Source organism: Tyto alba, unplaced genomic scaffold, assembly GCF_018691265.1.
Source record: "Tyto alba isolate M040663 unplaced genomic scaffold, T.alba_DEE_v4.0 Super-Scaffold_14, whole genome shotgun sequence".
NCBI lineage: Eukaryota > Metazoa > Chordata > Aves > Strigiformes > Tytonidae > Tyto > Tyto alba.
The window spans coordinates 29926652-29947359 of NW_024881276.1; the positions used below are offsets into that span (position 1 = coordinate 29926652).

General features: G+C 40.6%; 1 protein-coding gene across 3 annotated transcripts; it reads right to left on the reverse strand.

Moving 5' to 3' along the window:
- Nucleotides 1–785: 785 nt before the first annotated feature.
- IFNAR2 (interferon alpha and beta receptor subunit 2) lies at nt 786–19088 on the reverse strand. Of its 3 annotated transcripts, none has more exons than XM_042788904.1 (10): nt 18845–19088; nt 17125–17208; nt 15535–15631; nt 11598–11639; nt 11141–11279; nt 10801–10964; nt 8208–8380; nt 6555–6717; nt 6007–6125; nt 786–2017 (listed from the first exon to the last, which is right to left on the reverse strand). In XM_042788904.1, the coding sequence occupies exons 3-10, from the start codon at nt 15575–15577 to the stop codon at nt 1328–1330; spliced, it is 1533 nt and encodes a 510-aa protein (XP_042644838.1). In that variant the 5' UTR covers nt 15578–15631; nt 17125–17208; nt 18845–19088; the 3' UTR covers nt 786–1327. The 3 variants fall into 3 exon arrangements, with proteins under 3 accessions (XP_042644838.1, XP_042644839.1, XP_032867287.2); XM_042788905.1 differs by having other exon boundaries at nt 11150–11279; nt 18845–19087; XM_033011396.2 differs by lacking the exon at nt 18845–19088 and having other exon boundaries at nt 17125–17661.
- Between the last annotated feature and the right edge of the window lie 1620 nt (nt 19089–20708).

The window sequence follows — 20708 nt, forward strand, 5'->3', positions numbered from 1 at the left end:
AACCAGAATAAAGTTGGTGGAAGGAAGGTGTAGTTTTATTATTCACACAGTAAAAAGGGTTCTTTCTCAAGCTATTACTGTTGCTGACTGAAAATATCAGCTCTTTCTAAGGGTTCAATACATTTGTTTCTGGCCCATTTGTCACCTCCTGTTACTAAACAAGGCTACAAGGCAGGTTTGGCCTTCCCTGGGGTGGGCACAGTCCCATAGCCTTCGCTAACGTGTCAGTGCTGCCCCTGGCTTCCCCCACTGTGGAGAGGTACACACCAACCCCACTGTGCAAACAGCACCGTTATGGGGCCAGCACGAGCAGGTTTCATCCACTAATTCTGCAGATGCATAAATCTGCAGATAATCAGCTTGTCAAGATCCAAGCTGCCAGGTACTTACATCTATTTCATTCTTCACAGTAATGCAGCAGCAGAACACATTCTAGCACCTTAGAAATGATTCGTGGCTATCCTGACCAAAAGAATGACTGCCACCCATGGCAGCCAGAAACTGCTCGGCAGCTGAAAAGCAATACCTAAGCAGATCAAGAGGAGGTGAAGGAAGCTGGGATTTTTAGCTATGTGATATCTAAAAGCCTTCTGATAAGGTGTAAATTCTTAGCAGACTAACTCACGTAGCTTATCACAGGCATGTAGGAGCCACAGTAAAAACTGAGACAGGGATATGAAAAATTTTCTTTTTATGAATCCCAAATGTTGAAGTATAACTGTACACTGTAGCAAATGTCATAAAAACATTTTTTTAGAAGTGTAATATTCAATAATAGCACAAAATTATATGAAAAAAATATAAAAAGCTGTATTTAATGCCTTGATTCACAGTAAGAGGAACTCTTCCGTAAGCTGTATATTCTTATCTCTGCCCCCATTATTTCACTTGATCAGCTTTCTCTGCACAAATGTAGAAATCAGCTCACTGACTTAAATACAGCAATCCATCCAGCAAAACAGGTTTCAGAGTAATCTATCAACAGAGTTAAAGAATAAAAAAAGAAAATTAAAAAAGTGGTCTAGTTGAGAGACAAGACACTCAGAGCTCCCTGTACTGCAAACTACCTTTTCACTTGTAACAGCTAAAAGGTATGACCCACTGTCAAAATGAAATATCTACTCTTTCTTTTGCATCTGAAGAGTCATTTTTGTTCCTCTGTGGATAATCAAACCTGAACCATACCTGGAACAACCTGGAGAGATCAGAGAAATATTCAGGCATACACTCACAGAATGTTAACAAAAAGACAAGATTTGTATGTTGAATACAGAAATAAAAACTGACAATATCTATCTGTATGTTATAAAACAATAGTGGTTCTCACTTATCTTCTTATGTATTCGTTTTTTTGGTCCATATCTGAATCTGATGAGTCATGTTCATCAGAAGAATGAGAGGAATTTTGCCATTCATGAGAGCTGTTATGACAATGTGTTTCCTGCACACTTTCTGTGTCATCCAGGAGTTTTCCTTCAAAAGCACGAGTACATTGCCAGTCAATTGCATCTTCTTGGGAAGAAAGAAGAGCTGCAGAACTATTCACATTCTCTTCAGAGGTTCCCAACAGCACAGTTTTTAAGTTAATGGTAAAGCAAGCACTGTTCCTTTGCCTAGAAGAATAGTTATAATTTACCTCAGAGAAAGGATTAAGTAACCCACTACCCATGTCTTTGTCTTCTTCCATGTCCATTTCAAGCTCTTCAGAATCTTCCGGCTCAGCATCTGGATTTTCACTTGTCTGGCTGCTGCTGTCATCACATGTACCATTTAGAGAGTACTGCATGAATACATTTGGCACATCAGAGGAATGAGGTACTCTACTTATGATCTCACGCCTTGTATAGTCATGATTACTTATGGCATCGTTGTCACTGTCATCACTGTCATCTTCATCACTGACACCACCCCTGGATTCATTTGCTCTTTTTTTGACCTCTTTGTAAATGATCTCTATAGAGGATATTTCTTCAGATTCAAATGTCCAAGGTGAATAGGCTAATGTCCCGAAGAATACCTAAAAGAGCAAAGTGTATTAAAAAAAAATCAGCCAGATTTGCACACAAACAGAGGAAAAATATGAAAAAAATACCCCAAATCATGAGGTTGTCAAACAAATGATTCCTTCTGTGCCACATTTTTGGCTTTTTCTGCAGAGTTCAGGGCATCTAGGATTGGTCTCTCTTATCCATTCCTGTAAACATGACAGCCTTCACAACAAATCAAGGCACATGTCATTAGACAGCCTCAAAGAAATGACACTAGTGCCAAGCAGTGTCAGGTATGGAATGTTTTATTTCCGATGTTTGAGATACCTTTCTAAGACTAAAAGCTTATTTTAGAAACACATCTTGAAACTGAGGTGAGTCTTGCAACTCTCTATTAGCTCCTGCAGTTACCATGCAAAAGTGAAGCCTTACATGGATGATCAATTTTTATGTCCTCTAGGAGTGTGCCATTTGAAGCAATGAACTACATAACATCCTGAGTCTCATTTTCTCAGTTTCACTCTGCACTTCTGAAGACTACCAAAAATTCAAAGCATTGGGGAAAAATGTTGGCAATAAAAAAATTAACCTTAGACACTACTTGACAAAGTCATGTTCAGCAGTCTTAGGGATATGAAGGTAATGACATAGCATTTCCACAGAAACATGAGGAAAGAAGTCTTAGAAAAAGCTGATACCAATCTGCTCTGGATATGTTTGTAGAAAATGGAAAATACTTATCCGAAAAACACCATAGAATTAAATGCAAAAGAAGTCAGAGACTATTAAAAAAAAAAAAAAAAAAAAAAAAAAAAAAGCAAGCAAGCAAAGATGGATAGAAACAAGTCCCAGGAATCTTGTTATTTTTGCCTGAAATTTAGTGGCAGTTCAGTCACTTCTAATAAAATAAAAAATTAGCTGACTCAGGACTGGCTTCCTCAAACGTTGAACATGACACTTGATAGCAGAAAAAGTCAAAGACAGTCAATTTGAGTCATATATTACCATTACCTTTCTTTCTTCCTTAAATACTCTTCCTTAGTCATAGACTTTTTTGCCAATCACTATATGTGACTCCTGAGAATACCTTAGCATTTGGAAAGTGATGCAGGTACTGTTTGCCTCATGTACATTCCGAGCCTTCCCCCTAACCCCACCCTGAGTAAGTTTTCTTCTAGAGCTATATTGTTTATTTTCCTTAGCTTTTTGTTTTCATCCAACTCCAATATTTGGTCAGATCTTAACAGCCTGGACCAGGAGTTAGTTTCTAAGATACCATGCCAGCTCTACATTCCAGCAGAGATAACTTGCATATGAATATCCTTTTTTTTTCTCCACTAATTGTTCTACTATCAGGCATCCTTCTCACTAATAACTGTTTATAACAGAATACAGTAATAAATCATTACTGAGACTAGAGAAGGATGACAGACATCAGGCTATCCAGAGAAGTGACCCTGAACTTCCCAGTAACAGTTCTGGAACTAACCGCTAGGATACTTCTGGCAGGGACATAGCCACACATAACTGCATCCCAATTTATGGTATGAGATACCTGTGAAACTGGAAGGTTGGAGACCTGCAAGGTATAGCTGATTTCAGTAAAGATGATTTTTCTTTTGAATGAGAAGCTACTGTTGATGTTATGAAGCAGACTCCGGTTTCCTGAGAAACAACATGCTTTGAAGACTGCTTCCTCAAAGCAGCGTCTCATCTTTAGGAAGGTCTTTGATGGTCTGCCCTTTGTCTCCTTGTTGAGGTGAATTGAGAGTAAGCTCTTATTTGTTGTGCGTGAGATCATTTCTAACCACCCAGATCTCCCTCTTAGCAGGCTACTGAACTTTTAGCACTTCTCACATGCTGTCCTTGACACCTTTTGCGGACAATAACCATGAAGCATAGCTTTAGAAAAAAAAAAAAAAAACAACAAAAATGTCTTGGAGCACCAACAGTGACTCTTTTCTTCTTCAGATGTGCCTAAATAAACTGGCCCATCGTTTGGGGATAATGAGACCAAAAGTCCCAACCCTAGGCCCTTTTTATGCATCACTACAGAACAATACACTGTGCTGGTTTTGGCTGGGGCAGAACTCATTTTCTTCACAGTAGCTGGTATGAGGCTGTGTTTTGGATTTGTGCTGAAACAGAGTTGATAACACTGGGATGTTTTACCTGTTGCTGAGCAGTGCTTGCACAGAGTCAAAGTCTTTTCTGCTTTGCACCCCATCTCACCAGCGAGGAGGCTGGGGGTGCACAAGGAGTTGGGAGGGGACACAGCCGGGACAGCTGACCCCCACTGACCAAAGGGATATTCCGTAACGTATGACGTCATGCTCAGCATATAGAGCTGGGGAAAGGAGGAGACTTTTGGAGTGATGGCATCTGCCTTCCCAAGTCACCGTTACGCATGATGGAGCCCAGCTGTCCTGGGGATGGCTAAACCCCTGCCTGCCCATGGGGAGTGGTGAGTGAATTCCTTGTTTTGCTTTGTTTGTGTGCGTGGCTTTTGCTTTACTTGTATAAACTGTCTTTATCTCAACCCATGAGTTTTCTCACTTTTACCCTTCTGATTCTCTCCCCCCATTCCACCACAGTGGGGAGTAAGTGAGTGGCTGTGTGGGGCTTGGTTGCCAGCTGGGGTTAAATCACGACATAAAACCATACCTAACTGGGTCTTAAAGTGACTTTTTGTCTTTTCAGCTTGCTTTCCTGTGGAAACGTGATAAAAGACCTTGAAGGCAAGCTTAAAACATTTTCTTTCAGTTGAAGAATCTCTCAAAATGCCTTTAAACTCCAGCAACCAGGGACCTGTCTATCCTCAGATCTTCAGGCAATGCTCTGATTTTTGGTGTAATAAATGGAAAAATATTGAGGTAATTGGTTTTGTTCTTATAGAGGAGTACAATGCTCCAGCATGAAATAAAGAAGGCAAAATGTGCCAGAAACTGCTTAATGCTTGAAAACGGAATGTTTTCAGAGCATCCTTCCTGGTGGAGAACAGGCCTTCTCCCTGTGCACTTCACCTAAAACTGGAGTTTTTTGTTTTGGAGTTATTGCCCTGGCTCGGATAGCAGAATAAATTTGTCTGTTGCAGGAAGGATTTACATATAAGGTAATTTTCAAAGGGCAAGGGGTTAATTGTCCTATGCTGGGTGCTCTGCTGTAGGACCTGGCCTGCTTCTGTGTACCATAAAGAGTTCATTTAAAGTTACTTTGTGTGGGGGGGTTCCCCCTTCACTACTGCTTGTCCCGTTCTAACTTCATAGAAATGTAGAACAGCCCAGGTCAGTATGGACCTCGAAAGATCACCTGGTCCAACCTTTTGTGGGAGAGGGAGCCTAGATGAGATCATCTAGCACCCTGTCCAATCACATATTGAAAACCTCCAGTGATGGGGACTCTACCACATCCTTGGGGAGGTTGTTCCAGTGATTGATTGTTCTCATTGTAAAAAATTAATTTCTTATATCAAGATGAAGCTTCTCCCAGTGCAACTTGTACCCATTTCCCCTTGTCTTGAGACCCTCTGCTTGTTTGTAGTCAGTCTTTAAGTACTGGAATACGGTAATGAGGTACCCCCTGAGCCTTCTCTTCTCCAGGGAAAAAAGACCTAACTCCTTCAGTCTTTCTTTACAGGGCAGGTTCTCCAGCCCTTTGCTCATTTTCATGGCCCTTCTTGGGACCCTCTCCAGTCTGTCTGCACCTTTCTTGCGCTGTGGGGAACAGAACTGGACACTACTCCAGGTACAGCCCGACAAGTGTTGAGCAGGGTGCGGTGATCATATCTCTATCTCTGTTAGTAACTTGTCACAGAAGTAGCAAGAAATGGTTTTGAAAAAGAATGAATACTTGTTCCACAGAACAGAATTTAGCAACCTACAGACTACCTTTGACATAGGTAAACTGCAGATTAAAACATATGTGTTTACATAACTTGTACCTAAATGCACAGGATTAGAAATTTCAGATCGTAACCTCCTCCCAACCAAGAAGGTTAAATACGGGAATTATTACATACCAAGGTATGTGGAATTGATTTCTTTTGAAGAATATAACCTCCTGCATGCATAAACTTCAGGGCACCAGCTAACATCAGTGAAAAACATACAGCACCTGCGATTGCAACTATATGATAATCTGCAAATGAAAAAAACAAAACATACATGAATGAAGTTTCCAATAACCACATTTCATATTCAGAACAGCTATTTAGAATCACAGGATAATTTTGGTTAGAAGGGACCTCTGGAGGTCATCTGGTCCAAAGTCAAAACATAACAAATCTCAAATTAGATTCAGGAATTAAAGAAGAAATTGCACCATCTTTGATAACTACTTAGGCAATTAGTGGAGATTTGTATGACTCACGGGATTAACAGTAGTTTTATAGCCCCAAAGTGGATGGGTTTTTATACTTCACTTACAAATCCCCACAACATTTATGACTTGGAAGTTACTTCCTCTCTTATTATTTTTAGGATTGACTTGTAAATCTTCCTATGCAAAAAGCAAACACATGCACATAATCAAGTCAGACAATCCGTTCCTACGCCACAGCATAGTTACCTTGTTTAGCTACAGAGTCTGTAGTTACACATTTCCAGGCTGATGGGATGCCATATTTCTTTAGAAACGCAGTGACCATAACAGACACACAGTAATTTCTATTTGGATACAAATCTTCAATGACAGTACTAAAAATTTCTTGAGTAGTTTTCTCATGTGGCCTCTGCCATGAAAGACAATGTTTTAAAGTTAGCTATTTGCTTAAAAGAAGATCCCCAGCCACTGATAAAACATTACGGCTGTTTCAGAGAAATGCAGTAGCACATTAAACTGCAAAAACTGACACAGCAACTCAGCATTTTACCTAGACAACTACATCTCTAGTTCTAGCTGATGTCAAGATGTCTACCTTACACCTGCTTGTGAAATATCATATTATCAAAGATAAATTGCCTTCTGTCTCCAACTGTTGGTCACTACATGTCCTCTTGAAGTAATTTCACAAATTCTACATATTTGAAACTGCAAGTGATATTCCAATTCAGAAATCAGGGGAAAAATATCGATGGCAGGCAAGCTGTGGTTCTCCTTCTGTGACTCATGGCAGAATGAGTTAGATTAAATTCCCAATAGGTACCTCTCTGACCAGCTGTTCAAAACTTCCAGTACAGTTAGTCCATGCTCTAGTTAGGCAACTTATTTCAGTGCTTTGCCAGCCCAAGTATTAATGTGTGTCTCGATGTTTAACCTAAAGTCTGTACAACGGCCAATTTCACTGGGTTTGATCACGGTCACAGTGAAGAGTTTATTTCCTCCTTTTCTGTAGTAAATGTCTACATACTCAGAGGCTCTGGCCTCTAACTGTGTTTTGCTTGATTACACTAAGCGGCCTCCTATTATTCCAGAATTTCCTCACAGACACCATGTGTCAGGATCCCCCCCCAGGCCTCATTGTTCCATTTTGGATCCTGCTCAACTGGTCCAGTGCCTCTTCTGAATCCCAGACTGCTGCAGGGTGGGTCGGCTTTACAACTACTGAGTACATAAAAATATGATTCTTTTATCTCTCAACAATATGTGAGTCATGTTTAGCCTGTAATATTAGAAAATGCTCTCATCCTTTCTGGCAAAACTGCTGCCTGTGTAGCGTTACCACTCTACTTATTACAGACAATTATTCTTAAATTCATTGCTCCTTATTGAATTAACTCCCATTATTTTAAGATTACTTCTCCATTTTTTGAGGATCATTGTAAGTTCTAATCATGCCTATCTACCTCACAAAAAAAAAACCAAACAAACAAACAGTACCAGACCCAGAATAGGTTGTTTCAGAAACTAACTGGATATATTTTTCCAGTTTGACAGAAAACTACTGAACTGCTTTCTGAACATATTTTCTTATCAGCTGTGCATATATCTGCTAGTAGTTTCTGCTAAACTGTCTTTCCCTTGTCTACCCAGAGAATAATCACTTGAGCCAGTGCCCTGTGCTTTATTTCAAGTAAGGATACAGGACAACTAGTATTCTTCTTCTAGGCCTGCTACTCTGCAGTAAAAGGAAGCTAAGATTACATTTGCCATTGCCTTTGTTTTCTTCTAAGTATCTTCTATTCACATATTTGCTTCTGTAAATCTGCTAACCATCAGAGCCATTTTATGTTTTCTGTACTTCTCCCCTAAAGCACAAATAAAACAAAAAGGTCTTTTTACCTTATGCTCTCCATCAAGTGTTTTCAGTGTTATACCGTAATAAAGATTTTCATATATATCAGTTAAAGGCAGTAACTTTCCATTTGCTCTGAAGTGAGAGGTTGGCATCTTTATGGTGACATTTATGCAGTTTAGACAGGAACTGATATTAACTTCGGGTGGTCCCAGGAATGCTATTTAAAAAAAGAAAGAGAAAAAATAATGATGGAAAAAAATATACACTATGTATTCAGTACCAGTTCTATTTCAGTGATGGATATATAGCCGATAAATCAGATTCCAGAGCATGTCAGTGTTGTAAATCCACAAGATGTTGCAACATTTAAGTTTCACAGTCAGACAATCTTTTCCCACATGGCTAGATTTTAAAAACAGAAAGCAGTGGGTGGGAGGGAAGAAGCAGAAAGGTGACAGAGGGTTTGCTTCAGCTCCACAGAGATGTAAGCTTTTTATCTATTTGAGAGGAAAGCTGAGGTTAATGTATTGGAAAAGCTGATTACTTTCTTGCTCACCATCATCTTCTAGTCACTCTCTGGAAGGAATCCTTGTAGCAATTCAGTGGTGTGTAGCCCTGCATATTGGTACTGGTTGCAAGGAAGGCTATAGCTCTAAACTTGACAGCTGAGCTCCAAAGACTATACACTACACTGACAGTAGGAGAGAGGACCTAGTGAAACACAGTTACACTTCTGTGACTCTTCCACTGAGTTCAAAGTATACTTTCAAGTTCAGGTCCTCAGAACTTGTGTTTGAAGAGCCATGAACACTGACCATTTCCTCTCTCCCAAACTACACATCCATCAAGATCAGAGGAACTTCTATGGTGAATCAAGCCTAGAACCTTCTTTCCTCCAACACAGGAAAGAAGTAGGAAAGTCGGAAAATGGTGTGAGAAGCAGTTATCTCCATAATCCTCCATTTCTGCACAGTACATTGTGGGGGGAAAAACTATGAAAATCTATAATCTGCATTCACGTATGTCTTTTCAAGAAATACATACATTTTGATCAAGGTGGAGACTGGTTTGCCAACCTCTGCAAAAATCAAAAAAGCAATATATACATTTGCTAACTACTTCGGTTCCTAAAATAGGGTAGAAAGCTAAAAAAAAAAAAAAGTTTAATGCTTAGAGAACATATGAGCTTTCATCTACCCTCAAACAGGAAAGCATGTCCTAATCAGATGGTTGCACACTTACTGCTTTGTCATATTTTAAGTTATAAAATAAACACTAGCTTAAATCTGGTTTCAGTCAAATGTGGTTTTCTCCTGGCTCTTTGTTATGAAGCCTTTCTGTCTGCTCAAATCCACCTGTCAATAGGAGTAAGATTCTATCCTAAGTATCTGATGACAGATATCAACTACACCGAGTAGGAAAATACCTCAGAACATTGATTCTTTCCCATTCAGGCACTGTAGAACAAGAAAATACTACAGGTGCATCTAAATCCTGTGCCTTGGAAAACATGACTTGACTCAATTGCTTATGGTTTGAACTAGAGAACTACTAGTAAAACATCCAGTTTCAATGTACAAGTTGTCAGTGATGGACAATCAGAGCACCTGACAGTTTGTTCCAGTAGTCAATTCAAAATATGCCTCTTGTTCCTGGCTAAAATTTATCTAGCTTCAGCTTCCAGTCAGGGCACACTGTTATGCTTTGTTTAGATGACTGAAGAAACTTGCCACCATATTAACTAGTGGTCAGCGCACCATCTGGTTCTTCTCTGTTACACTAGTTCCTGAAAGACTGAAGGTCTCCAACTCAGAGAGATGTTCTCAAATCCTTCAGTTATCCTTGTGGCTCTTTTCCCCATACCCAATTTTTCATAATTTCTGAGACTGTAAGTAGACACAGCACCAGCTACCTCTGTGCTGAATTCAGAAGTTAACATGACCTATTTCTCCTCCATAGTCCTCCAATTGTTCCTCCATCTCTGTCTCTGCTACTTCAAAACTGAATACTAAGCATGACTAAGGGTGAAGCCACCTCTGGCATTACAAGATGTCACAGCTAATAAGCATCTTCTTTCATCAAGGAAAGGGAAAAGCAGGTTGATGAACAAGTAAATCTTCTCCCACAGACCTAGTACAAACGTGGTATTTCTTTAACTCTTAACTGACGACTTGAAGACATAAAAACAATGTGTGGTTTGGGTTTTTTTTTGTTTGTTTGTTTGTTTTGTTTGTTTTTTTTTTTTAAGTTATGTATTTTATGCACTTAGAGACTCTTTATTTTGTGCTTGTCAATGCTCAACATGATGCTATTTCCTCTATATTTTTACATACATACATATATATATTTTTACCTCTATATTTTTACATAAAATATGTATACATATTTTATTTCAAAACCAGATCCTCATCCATTTATCAGAACTACCATAGCCACTAATTTTAGAAAGCTATCTATACATTCTATGTCTTGTAACTGATATATGGTAGATTATATCCAAATTTATATTCTTTTATATAAAGGAATAATCTACCAGCCAAGTTAGTTTGGAGTGTCTTACTGTAAAGCTAGCTGAATAGCATTTGTATATCAGCTATGAATAAAAACTACTAAAATGAGCAAATGCAGAGAACTTACTGTCAGTAAGTGGCACAAAACGAAGTATAGAAGAATTTAATACTTCATTTCCTATGAAGCGCTGAATCAATGCAGAATACTCAGTGAAAATCTCTTTAAAATCATCTGTCAGATTACAGGAGAGTTGTGTAATATTTGAACATTGTTTAGCAGTATTCCAGTTCCTGTAAATCAAAACAAGTTAAAACAAGATCAGAATAATCTATCTGGATTCTCTGATAGAAGAAAGCATAGTGGCAGGGAGGGAGGACCATTTCTGAGTGGAAAAACAGACAAACAAGAAAACCCCAGCCTTAATATTTTGAGTTGATAAACACTGGAAGCAAAACTTGTGTCTTACAAGACTTGCCTCTCGTCAGAGTACAGCACACGATAGAATGTTGGCACAGATGGATCACTTTTTGCCTGCCAGGATAAAATGTGCTGAAAATTGCATGATTCCATTTGTAGACTGTGAGGTGGCCCTCCTGGAGATCCTTCTACAATGGGGAAAAAAAAAACAAACCAAACCAAAACAAACAACCGAACAATATGAACGACAAACAAATGTGAGATTGCAGTAATTCTAATACATAAACCCAACTAGAGCAGCCCAATATTTGCCCCAAAATAAAGCAAGCATAAACCAGAATTCAGCGCAATAGAAACAACAATGCAAAGGACTTTCCTGCTGTATTATATTTCTATTAAGTTCTTTATTCAAAAAGCATTAAGTTTTAAAATTATGCTTGGTAAGAATATGCAAGTTTTTTGAACTGTGTTAGGAAAAGCATTTGAAAGACAATAAAAACTCTTACCAGACAAGCTCCAACAAACCGTAGACAGAATGCTGATGTACACTGAAAAATGAAACTATGTATCAATGCATTTGTATGTCTGCAATATCTGATTATTAGCTTACTATTGGCAATATTAATTTGCAACAATTAGAGACAATACTCAGTATTCCCTCAGAGGAACAGTTTCTTTCACATCATCTGCCTACCCTTCCCTCCTTCCCCAGAGTACGGGATGTCCCCTTCTAACCTCTGCCATTAATTCGAGGCTTCGAGGAGCTAGTTCTTTGATAACCACACTGTGGTTCAGGCTTATGCTGATCCCTGACAGAAGACGTTCGAGACTTGGTGTGAATAATTGTACTTAAGATGTTCTTACCAAACATTATCCTAGAGGATTCTGACTATGCTTCAGGTAGCTCACTCCGTCTATTAAACACATTTTTAAGTCATGACAAGAATCTTAAAACTGCTCTGGGAAAAGTTACTACTACTGCTTGAAGAATGTCACTGAATCATCTTCACAGATGTCCTTCTTTACTAAATGTGAGGAGTCCTCAAGGTTGTTGCTAAACAACTTTCATATATTACTCATTGTCTTCAGTCAGCTAACTCTTGTAACTCCCTATTTCAGGCTCTGTTTTGTAACTCCTCTATTTTGCATCCTGTTTCTGTTAACATTCCCGTGTGGATGTTTAACACCACAGCATTCTGTTCTCTGCCTGCAAAAGAAAAGAAAAAACCCACACCAACAGATGCTGCAACACCACTTCTGCTGTCAGAGGACGTGGTTAAGGCCACATTCAGCTTGTCAGTCAGGCCTTACTGTCCGAGTAATCTCTTGAATCCAGCCTTCCTGCAGATCCTGACATTCTAGAGGCCCCCACATCTTCTTGTGTAACCTCCCCTAAGAAACTGTTCTTTTATCCAGATTCTCACTGTATCCAGAATCCTCTTCCTTGACCAACCCAGTTTTGCATCATTCATATCTTTTTGGCATGGTGCTTCAAGACACTCTTGAAATTATTGTTCTGACCCTTCCAATCTTTTTCTCAAGATCCTTTAGCTCCCTTCCGCTTTCCAAGTGCAACAAATATAAATCTCCTGTCCTCATTTTAAAGGCATTTTGTGGCCTATCCTCCTACTGATGAGATGCCAACTCCCATACTCAGCTGGCCAAAGAAGTTACTAGTTTAATTTCAAACATGCATGCTTTTTCTCATCCTTTAGACAAACTCAATGGAAATATCTGCAAAATTACTTCATTATTTTCCTTAAAACTCTTCTCCATGAACCCTCTTTTGCCTTGACACCCAAATCCTCTACACAAAAATATGACAATACCCAAAAGACTGCTGGCCTGCTACCTCTGTTGGACTGTGCTGATTCATACTGCCATAACACGTGCTTTTATTCTCCTCATCTCACTTAGAATGGTAACTTCTTTAGCATAAGGAATGTCTTTGACTTTACATTTGTACAGCAATTAACGCAGTAGCACCCTGGCCCACTGCTGAGGTTCTCAAGGTGCCACACTATGACAAATAACACAACAGAACTACTTGGCATGTCAACAAATTGTGCCACAGTAAGAATGACCATGAAAAGAGAAAAGAAGTTGTCTTAGTTTGGGCTGAAATAGAGTTAATATTCCTTTTCAGGGACTAGATGAGTGCTGTGTTTTGGATTTAGCTTTGGGTTTGGTATGAGAAGAATGCTGATAGCACACTGATGTTTTCAGCTGCTGCCGAGACTTCAAGGACTCTCCGACTCTCCATGTCCTGCCCGTGCGCGAGGGCACAGGGAGCAGGGAGGGAGCACGGACACAGCACCTGACCCTAACTGGCCAGTGAAATATTCCATATCATGGAACGTCATGCTCACTATATAAAGGAGGGGTGGTTGGGAAGGAGCTCTCTCTCTCGCTTCCAGGATCGCGATTGTGGGATCTTGGTATCTCGGGGTCGCTGGCCGGGAACGGGCTGGGGATTGGTCAGCGGGTGGTGAGCAATTACGCTGTACATCGCCTGTTTATATATCTCTTTTTGTTTTCCCCCATCATCGTTATTGTTCTCATTTTATTGCCATTATTAAACTGTTCTTATCTCAGCCTGCGAGTCTCCCTTCACCCCTCTAATCCCTCCCCCATTCCCAGGTGGGGAGGGGGAAGGGAGGGTGATTAGCTGCGGTGGTTGGTTGCCAATCAGGCCCAAACCACAACAGAAGTCTAGGACATATCTCATAAAAAAATTAAAACCATCTTTATGGAGATCTACAAATAATAGATAGGAATGGACTATCACAGAATGGCTGAGGTTGGTTGGGACCTCCGGAGGTCATCAGGTCCAAACCCCAACTGTGTAAAACATAGGACCAGAATACATATTCCTGGGAAAGTAGAGGGGATTCAGAATAGTAGTGGGTCAGTGGGAACTGTCCTGCCCCAGACACACTACGAGAATTTCTTAATGAATTAATGCAGTTATTTTATGATCCCTGTCTACTTTTGCAGAGAGTACAGGAAAAATTTCCTACTCAATTAATTAAAGAGATATCTGCACAGAACCTTTATGGCTGCAGAGAAGTGCCTTAAAACTTGGTCTTTAGTTAGCAGAGGGCACACACAGCAGCACATACAAATACACTTGGGCACCCAAGTTTGTTGAAATCATTTGGGATGGATACTTAGCCAAGTATCTCTTATAAGTCTGTCTCTTTGGACATCTGTCTCACAAATATTAAACTACACTCTCAACATCCCTTCTGAAACTAAATGCAAAGAGATTAAGCAGCTCGCTTGAGTTGTAAATGCAGCAAATTTCTATTTCCACAAGACAGAAAACTCATCTCAAGCTTCATTTTGCCATTCAAATCACAGACATCATCTGTTTTGTACATCTGCCTTTTGCACTTGTTCTTCTATGTTATTACTGAATAATAAACATCTCCTTAGAGAATTGCAGTTAAAAGTAGAACAACTGGTTTCTTGACATATAGTAACAGCTCCTCTACCTGGAAAAAAACATCCTGTGGGTATGAATAACAAAGCAATACTTTGTTATCATTCTTTACCTGAACACAAGCTCAGATTTGTAATCATTTGTGACAGGAATTCTCCTTTCTCCCAACAGGCACGCAGCCTTTATCACATTCCCATTACAGACACAGATAGTGTCAGTGCACAGACTCTGGTAATGACACACTTTCTTGGAGCAAGCTGTTTGGATTAGGAGACGCAAAACAGTCTTTTGCCATTCTTTCTTACGGCAGCCACCTCTCATGTCAGCTGTCTTGCTGATGTATTTCCTGATGACAGAAATATTTTTCTATTCTGTCCATATTTGTGATTTTTAAATGCCTCTCCCCTATCAAAATCAAATTGCATTTGTCTAGAGTTCAAACTGCCTCAGAACTTTGTTTTAACACACATGTTTAGCAAGGATAGTTAGAAAGTTGCAAAATTTTGTAGGTTACACTCTTACAAAAGAGACACAGACAAGAAAAAAAATAATCTTTGACCAAATAACTGGGAAAATTAAGACTGGAGATATAAAGATGGTCTATAAACTGAACAGGCAATGTTCTTTACCATTTTATCCTTTTTACAGAATTGAATGAACTACAGCTCAGCCAACAAACTATGTTTGTTGTGTCTTCTAATCCAAAAACTAAGGACAAGAAATGAAAAACAACACATTCAACAAAGAGTTCACTGGGCATTTGGAAAGGCAGAATGCAGCATGATGTTTCAAAGCATTTATTTCTTACGGAAAAATCATAATTTATGTATAGAATGGAGTATGCAGAATATAATACACTAGACTCTTGATTCCGTGAACTATTACAAGGGGAGATCTATAGTAAGATGATGGTATCTTACTTTGGTAACTCAGGAGGAGTGTTAGTGAAAAATTAGCACTGCTACTTCTCTTACAACACAAAGGTACAGGCGACTTACCCAGCTGATAAAAACGCATTGGTACATCCATCAGGGTTTCCATAGTGATTAAGAAATATAATGTGCTGATTGTAAAATAAACATTTTGCTTCTGTACCTGCAAATACATTAAAACCAATATGATTCAGCAAATCATCTTAGTAAATTACTTGCAAGTAAAATGAGGCTTATGTACAAAGAGTTATTTCAATCTCTTCAATGTTTGGGGGAAGGCAGTGGGACTGAAACAGTTACTGCCGGGGGTGGGAGGGGAAAGGATGCTCAGATTAGACAGGCAATTTTATGACAATAGCACTTTCCTTTTTTCACATGGAAAGGGCTCTTACCATTAAAAAAAAAAATACAGAAAGCATTGTAGGGTTATTTGTATTAATTTTGCACAAAGATAGCATCGGAAAATTCTATGCCATTCACTCCCACTTATTAAATATAATGAAAATAAACACTGTTTGGCTTTATTTGAAATATTACAAGAACTCATCACTGTCGTAAAAAATATTTCCAGAAAAAAAAGTAGATCAAGAGGGAGGTTAGAAAAAAAAATTATAAAATTACTAATTATAAGGAGGTTATGAAGTTTATGTTACAATTTTTTGAATACATAAGATCTATTAAAATATTCCCTCTCCTCGATGTTATTATTTTACTCTATCTATTAACCTCATAACATTCATATTTGCAAGATCTGATTCTGAGTTGCAGGCAAAGTATTAAGGAACAATTGTGAATCTACAGATGGATAGGCAAGGGTATAGCTATTTCCAAATCATTTTCGCCTCAGGATTAATATAAATAAATTGTTTTTTAAATTTAAAATTATTTAAAAATACAAGTTAAATCATTTCCTCTGCAAAACAAACAGCTTAAAATTTAAAATCATGACAAAGCACACTATGGTCAATCTTAACATAGTATGTTAAAATCAGCTTAATTAAACCCTTATCTGAGATGTCAGTCTTCTTCTGCTCAAAGTCTTAGCATGACTATAGAAAGTCACATAATTCCACAAACAAGGAAAACATTCTTTTCATTTCAGTTTGGTTCATTTTATTAATTCATTCAAGCATGAGGAATATTTAGGAGATGTAAAATACCAGTCTTCTTTTTAATCAAGTTAAAAATTATGGATGATAAGATTTACTAGGTACAAAATCTTTAGGTTTATCACTGGTATCAGGAAACTAGAAAGCAATTAAGTCATACATATCTATCAAGTCCATTTAGTTTTGGCACTAGTGAATGTGACAGAAGATAAAATAATTTGACCTTCTCATTCAGATCAAGTTTACAGATAACAGTAGTAGAAAAAAAATAAATCTTTCTACTTTAACAGGATTACCAGCTTTCTTCAGAAGTCACACAGAAACCTAACGCCAAACAATGTTACTTTTACAGTCACTTTAAAGAACAGTTACACCTGTAGGATCTGATTCTTCAGGCTGTTCAAAATTTTCTCTTTAGGGGAAAACTTCGAGGATCTGGAATCCACTTAGCAAAATATTTCCTTTATGTCTTAATCCTTGCAATTAATCACAAGACATGTTCAAAGCACTCCATATATAGTATTATGCAATAGATGTACTTGCGTACCTTTGATCCTTGCTGTACATGCTGTCATGAGTAGCAACTACCCCACTCTTGGAATCTGAAGTGACTGGTGAATGGCTCTGTATGCTGAACAAAACATGTATCTTACATGATGCATATTCAAAAACAAGTTATATGTTTAACACCTTAGAATGTGTAAGAAAGATGTGACAAAACATGTTTATCTCCTCTAAGTTTGCACAGTTGTCTAAATCTGGATGTCCTCTGCGGATCTATCAATGACAGTGAAATTCCAGGAGAAATTCCAGGGAAAAACCATTTCTGTCAGAACTCTGATTAGCTTTTGTTACTCATCCTCTTCAGAGCTTCAGCAATCCATGGAAAGAAGGATGCAAATATTAGTGAGTCCAACCCTCATTCACCTCATCAGCCTGGGCTCACAGTAACTCCCCTGGGAGCTTGCCTGAAGCCCACAGTACTTTCAAAACTCAGCTTTACACCTCCACATCATCTTCACTGGCAGCTCATTTTTAACTGGAGTTCAGGCGGGGTTGTTCTGTATTTGCTTCCAATCAGAAAAACAAAACAAAACAAAAACCCAAACCAACAAACCCAGGCTTTGAAATTTTTAAAGTCAACTGCTTGTATTTCAGAAAATCTCCACATCAGTAAAGCAGAAAAAACACCCTTTTCTTTTAAACAAGCAGATGGTATTTTTATTTATAGAAATTTGCTTATCAGAATACTGAGAGAGAGACAGCACAGGAAACCTTTCAGGCAGAGAAGTCAGCAGAGGAATGCTCTAAACCTACACAGGTAATACAACATATGGATCAACCTTACTACTGAAACCACGCAAACAAGGGAATCGCGCTGTGGGTCGTAACATTACGCCCACGCGCTATTCCTGGCTTTGCTGGGGGACTTTGGACAAGTTGCTTCTAAGGGTATCAAAATCATTTAACCTTAATAATCTAAGTTCGCTAACCAGGAGTCCATTTTCCATACGCTGCCAGCAGTGCTCCTGCTGAGCTGGACACGCCCCTGGAGAAACCACTGTGGGATACACAGCATTAAAACGTACCAGCAGGCTCCTCGGCTGCCCGTGCGGCACCAGCGCGGCTGGAGGGACAACGAAGCAGCACTTGGTGACAGCCTCTGTCAGAGTCTACTCTTGTGCTGTTGTGCATCGTTTTTTCCTTACAAATTTCCAGCCTTGAGCTGCACGATTAGTTAAACCAAAAACGCCTACAACACACCTCACAGCCTACCGCTAGGATCAAATTTTCATTCAGTGACACTGCCGGAGAAACAATCCCAAAAGGTTATATACGGTTTTATGTGCGATTCAGCTGGTTTTACGCCGAAACGTGCCGCCAGGACAGGGATTTCGGCCCACAGCGGCCTCTTCAACGCGCCCAGCAAAGCGCTAACAGAGCGCCGAGACCTTTCCAGGAAATCCCGGCAGCCGCCCGCAAGCTCGGGAAGCCAAGTCCGGCGCCCACGGACACCTCCCCTCGCCGAGGGAGCTGGCGGGGGGACCCCACCAGAGAGCGGGCAGCCCGGGCCCCGGGGGCGGTTAGGGGCCGCCCCGGCGGCTCTAACGAAAGAGCTCCAACACCCACAACCACCGACGGGCGCCCCCCACCCCCGCTCCGGCCCCGCGGGCGGCGGACCTGGTAAGGGAAGGGGGGAAGAAGGAGGAGGAGGAGGAGGGAAGAGAAGGTAGGAGATGAGGAGGCCACCGCCTTCCCAGCCGTACCTGGCAGCCAGCGCCATCCCCGCAGGCCCGCCGCTCCCCCCGGGCCGAGGGAGAGCTGCCGCCCGCCGGCGCCCGGCGGAGGGAGGGGCCGCTGCGGCGCGCGGCTAGCTCCGCCCCCGAAGGCCGGGGGGAAGGCCCGCGCGGAGACCGTTAGGCGGCGACTGAGGGGCGCGGCGGCAGCAGGAGTCGCAGCCGGGTGGGCGCCCCGCCGGCGGTCCCACGCTCCCACGGGGAAGCACGGCTTCCCACCCCGAACTCTGCCCTCGTTTCGCTTTCTATTTACCCGGCCTCGCCCCTCCTCCCTACCCGGCACCCCACCCCCGTCTTTGCCTCTCACTGTCGTGAAGGAAGTCTCGGTGGAATGCTGCGAAATCACTTGTTGATCTTCCTCATCCGTACTTTTCTTCTCCTAAGTGTTGAGGGAGTGTGGTGCTGCTGATAAATGTTTCATAAATATTTGCTTTAATGAGCACCCAAATGCACGAGGTGGCCTCTGTCCGAGTATTTTCTGATAGTGGAAACAGCAATAATGTGGTATTGACGTGCGGAAATAGACTCCACAATCTGATAGATTGTAAAGTAGGTATGTTTATTCAGCGCTGAGGTACACAGGGGATAACTCCTCCTATTGTGTACCCAACGTATGATGCTGTTACCGAAGATTTATAGAGCAAATGATTACATATTCATAATATTTCGCAATACGCCTATACATATTCAACACCTATCCCCGCTTCGTATTATAATTAGCATTTCCATAATCTCCTCCTAGTTGAGTCTGCGCAGTGTCTTCTGGTGGTGGTCGTGGGGGTCTTTGGGGATGAAGTCAAGCTCCTCTTCCTCCTGTCCGCTCTGTGACCCCAGGTTTTGCGCATACTCAGTTTCTTACTGGCTGTTGTCCAAACCGTGGGTCTAGTTCCAACCGGCTTGGTACTGATAAAGCCTAGAGAGCTCACCGTGTTTTATAAACTGTCTGCTCACTAAGCAGACAGTTAACCGTTATCTAAACTATTTCCCTTGAACTATTTTCTTTTGTTATCCCCTTCTTGCTATTATCCCCTTCTTGCTATTCTCATGTTAACCCTTACATCCCCTGTTCCTATCTTGGCCCTGTATCAGTATTAAGTATAGCCTGTATCAGGCCATGTGATGGATCTTCTTGAGATCTTGGTACCTATCTGAGGCGACTGAGCGGGTAACAAAGCAGGTCTGACTAGCGGCTGTGCTCTGCTGCACCTGCGGCCCCACTGGCTACACCTCCTTGTCTGTCAGCCTCTGTTCCTTCACTGATGGAAACAGGCGTAATTTTGGGTGTTGTTTGATGGTTGGACATGAGGTTATGCTGCATCTCCTTAAGCTGTGCAAGGCAAAGCAAACCTGAGATTTCCAATCACCATCTTTTAGGCTTCTACAAACTTTCTGGCTAAATATATATGTTGCTTTGAGCACTGAATAGCTCAGATATATCAAACACAGTTTTCCTCCATTTTACTTGGTGAAGAAATGTGAAGAATGCTTAATTGCCAACGGTCAGCGGCTCAGGCGTTGTGAAGCATGTTTTATTACATCCTTGCAAGACCAGGTACCCCACCAGGTGGACACGCCATCGTGTAACGGTTTATAACCCTTTTGCCCGACCACAGGCTCCCTCCCCTGATTCCTCAGTGGCTGAGTACTACAGGGTGTACAGACTTCCCGGACCGCCTACCGACACGCCCCTTCATGTATGTGTTCATACATCGCATGTTCGTGGAAATGAACCTTGGCTGTCTCCAGGGCGGAGAAGTTAATACGCATGTGCTCATCACGCAATCGTACTAAGATGAAAAGTTCAAAAGTTCAGGTTCCCCAAGATTTTTGGTAT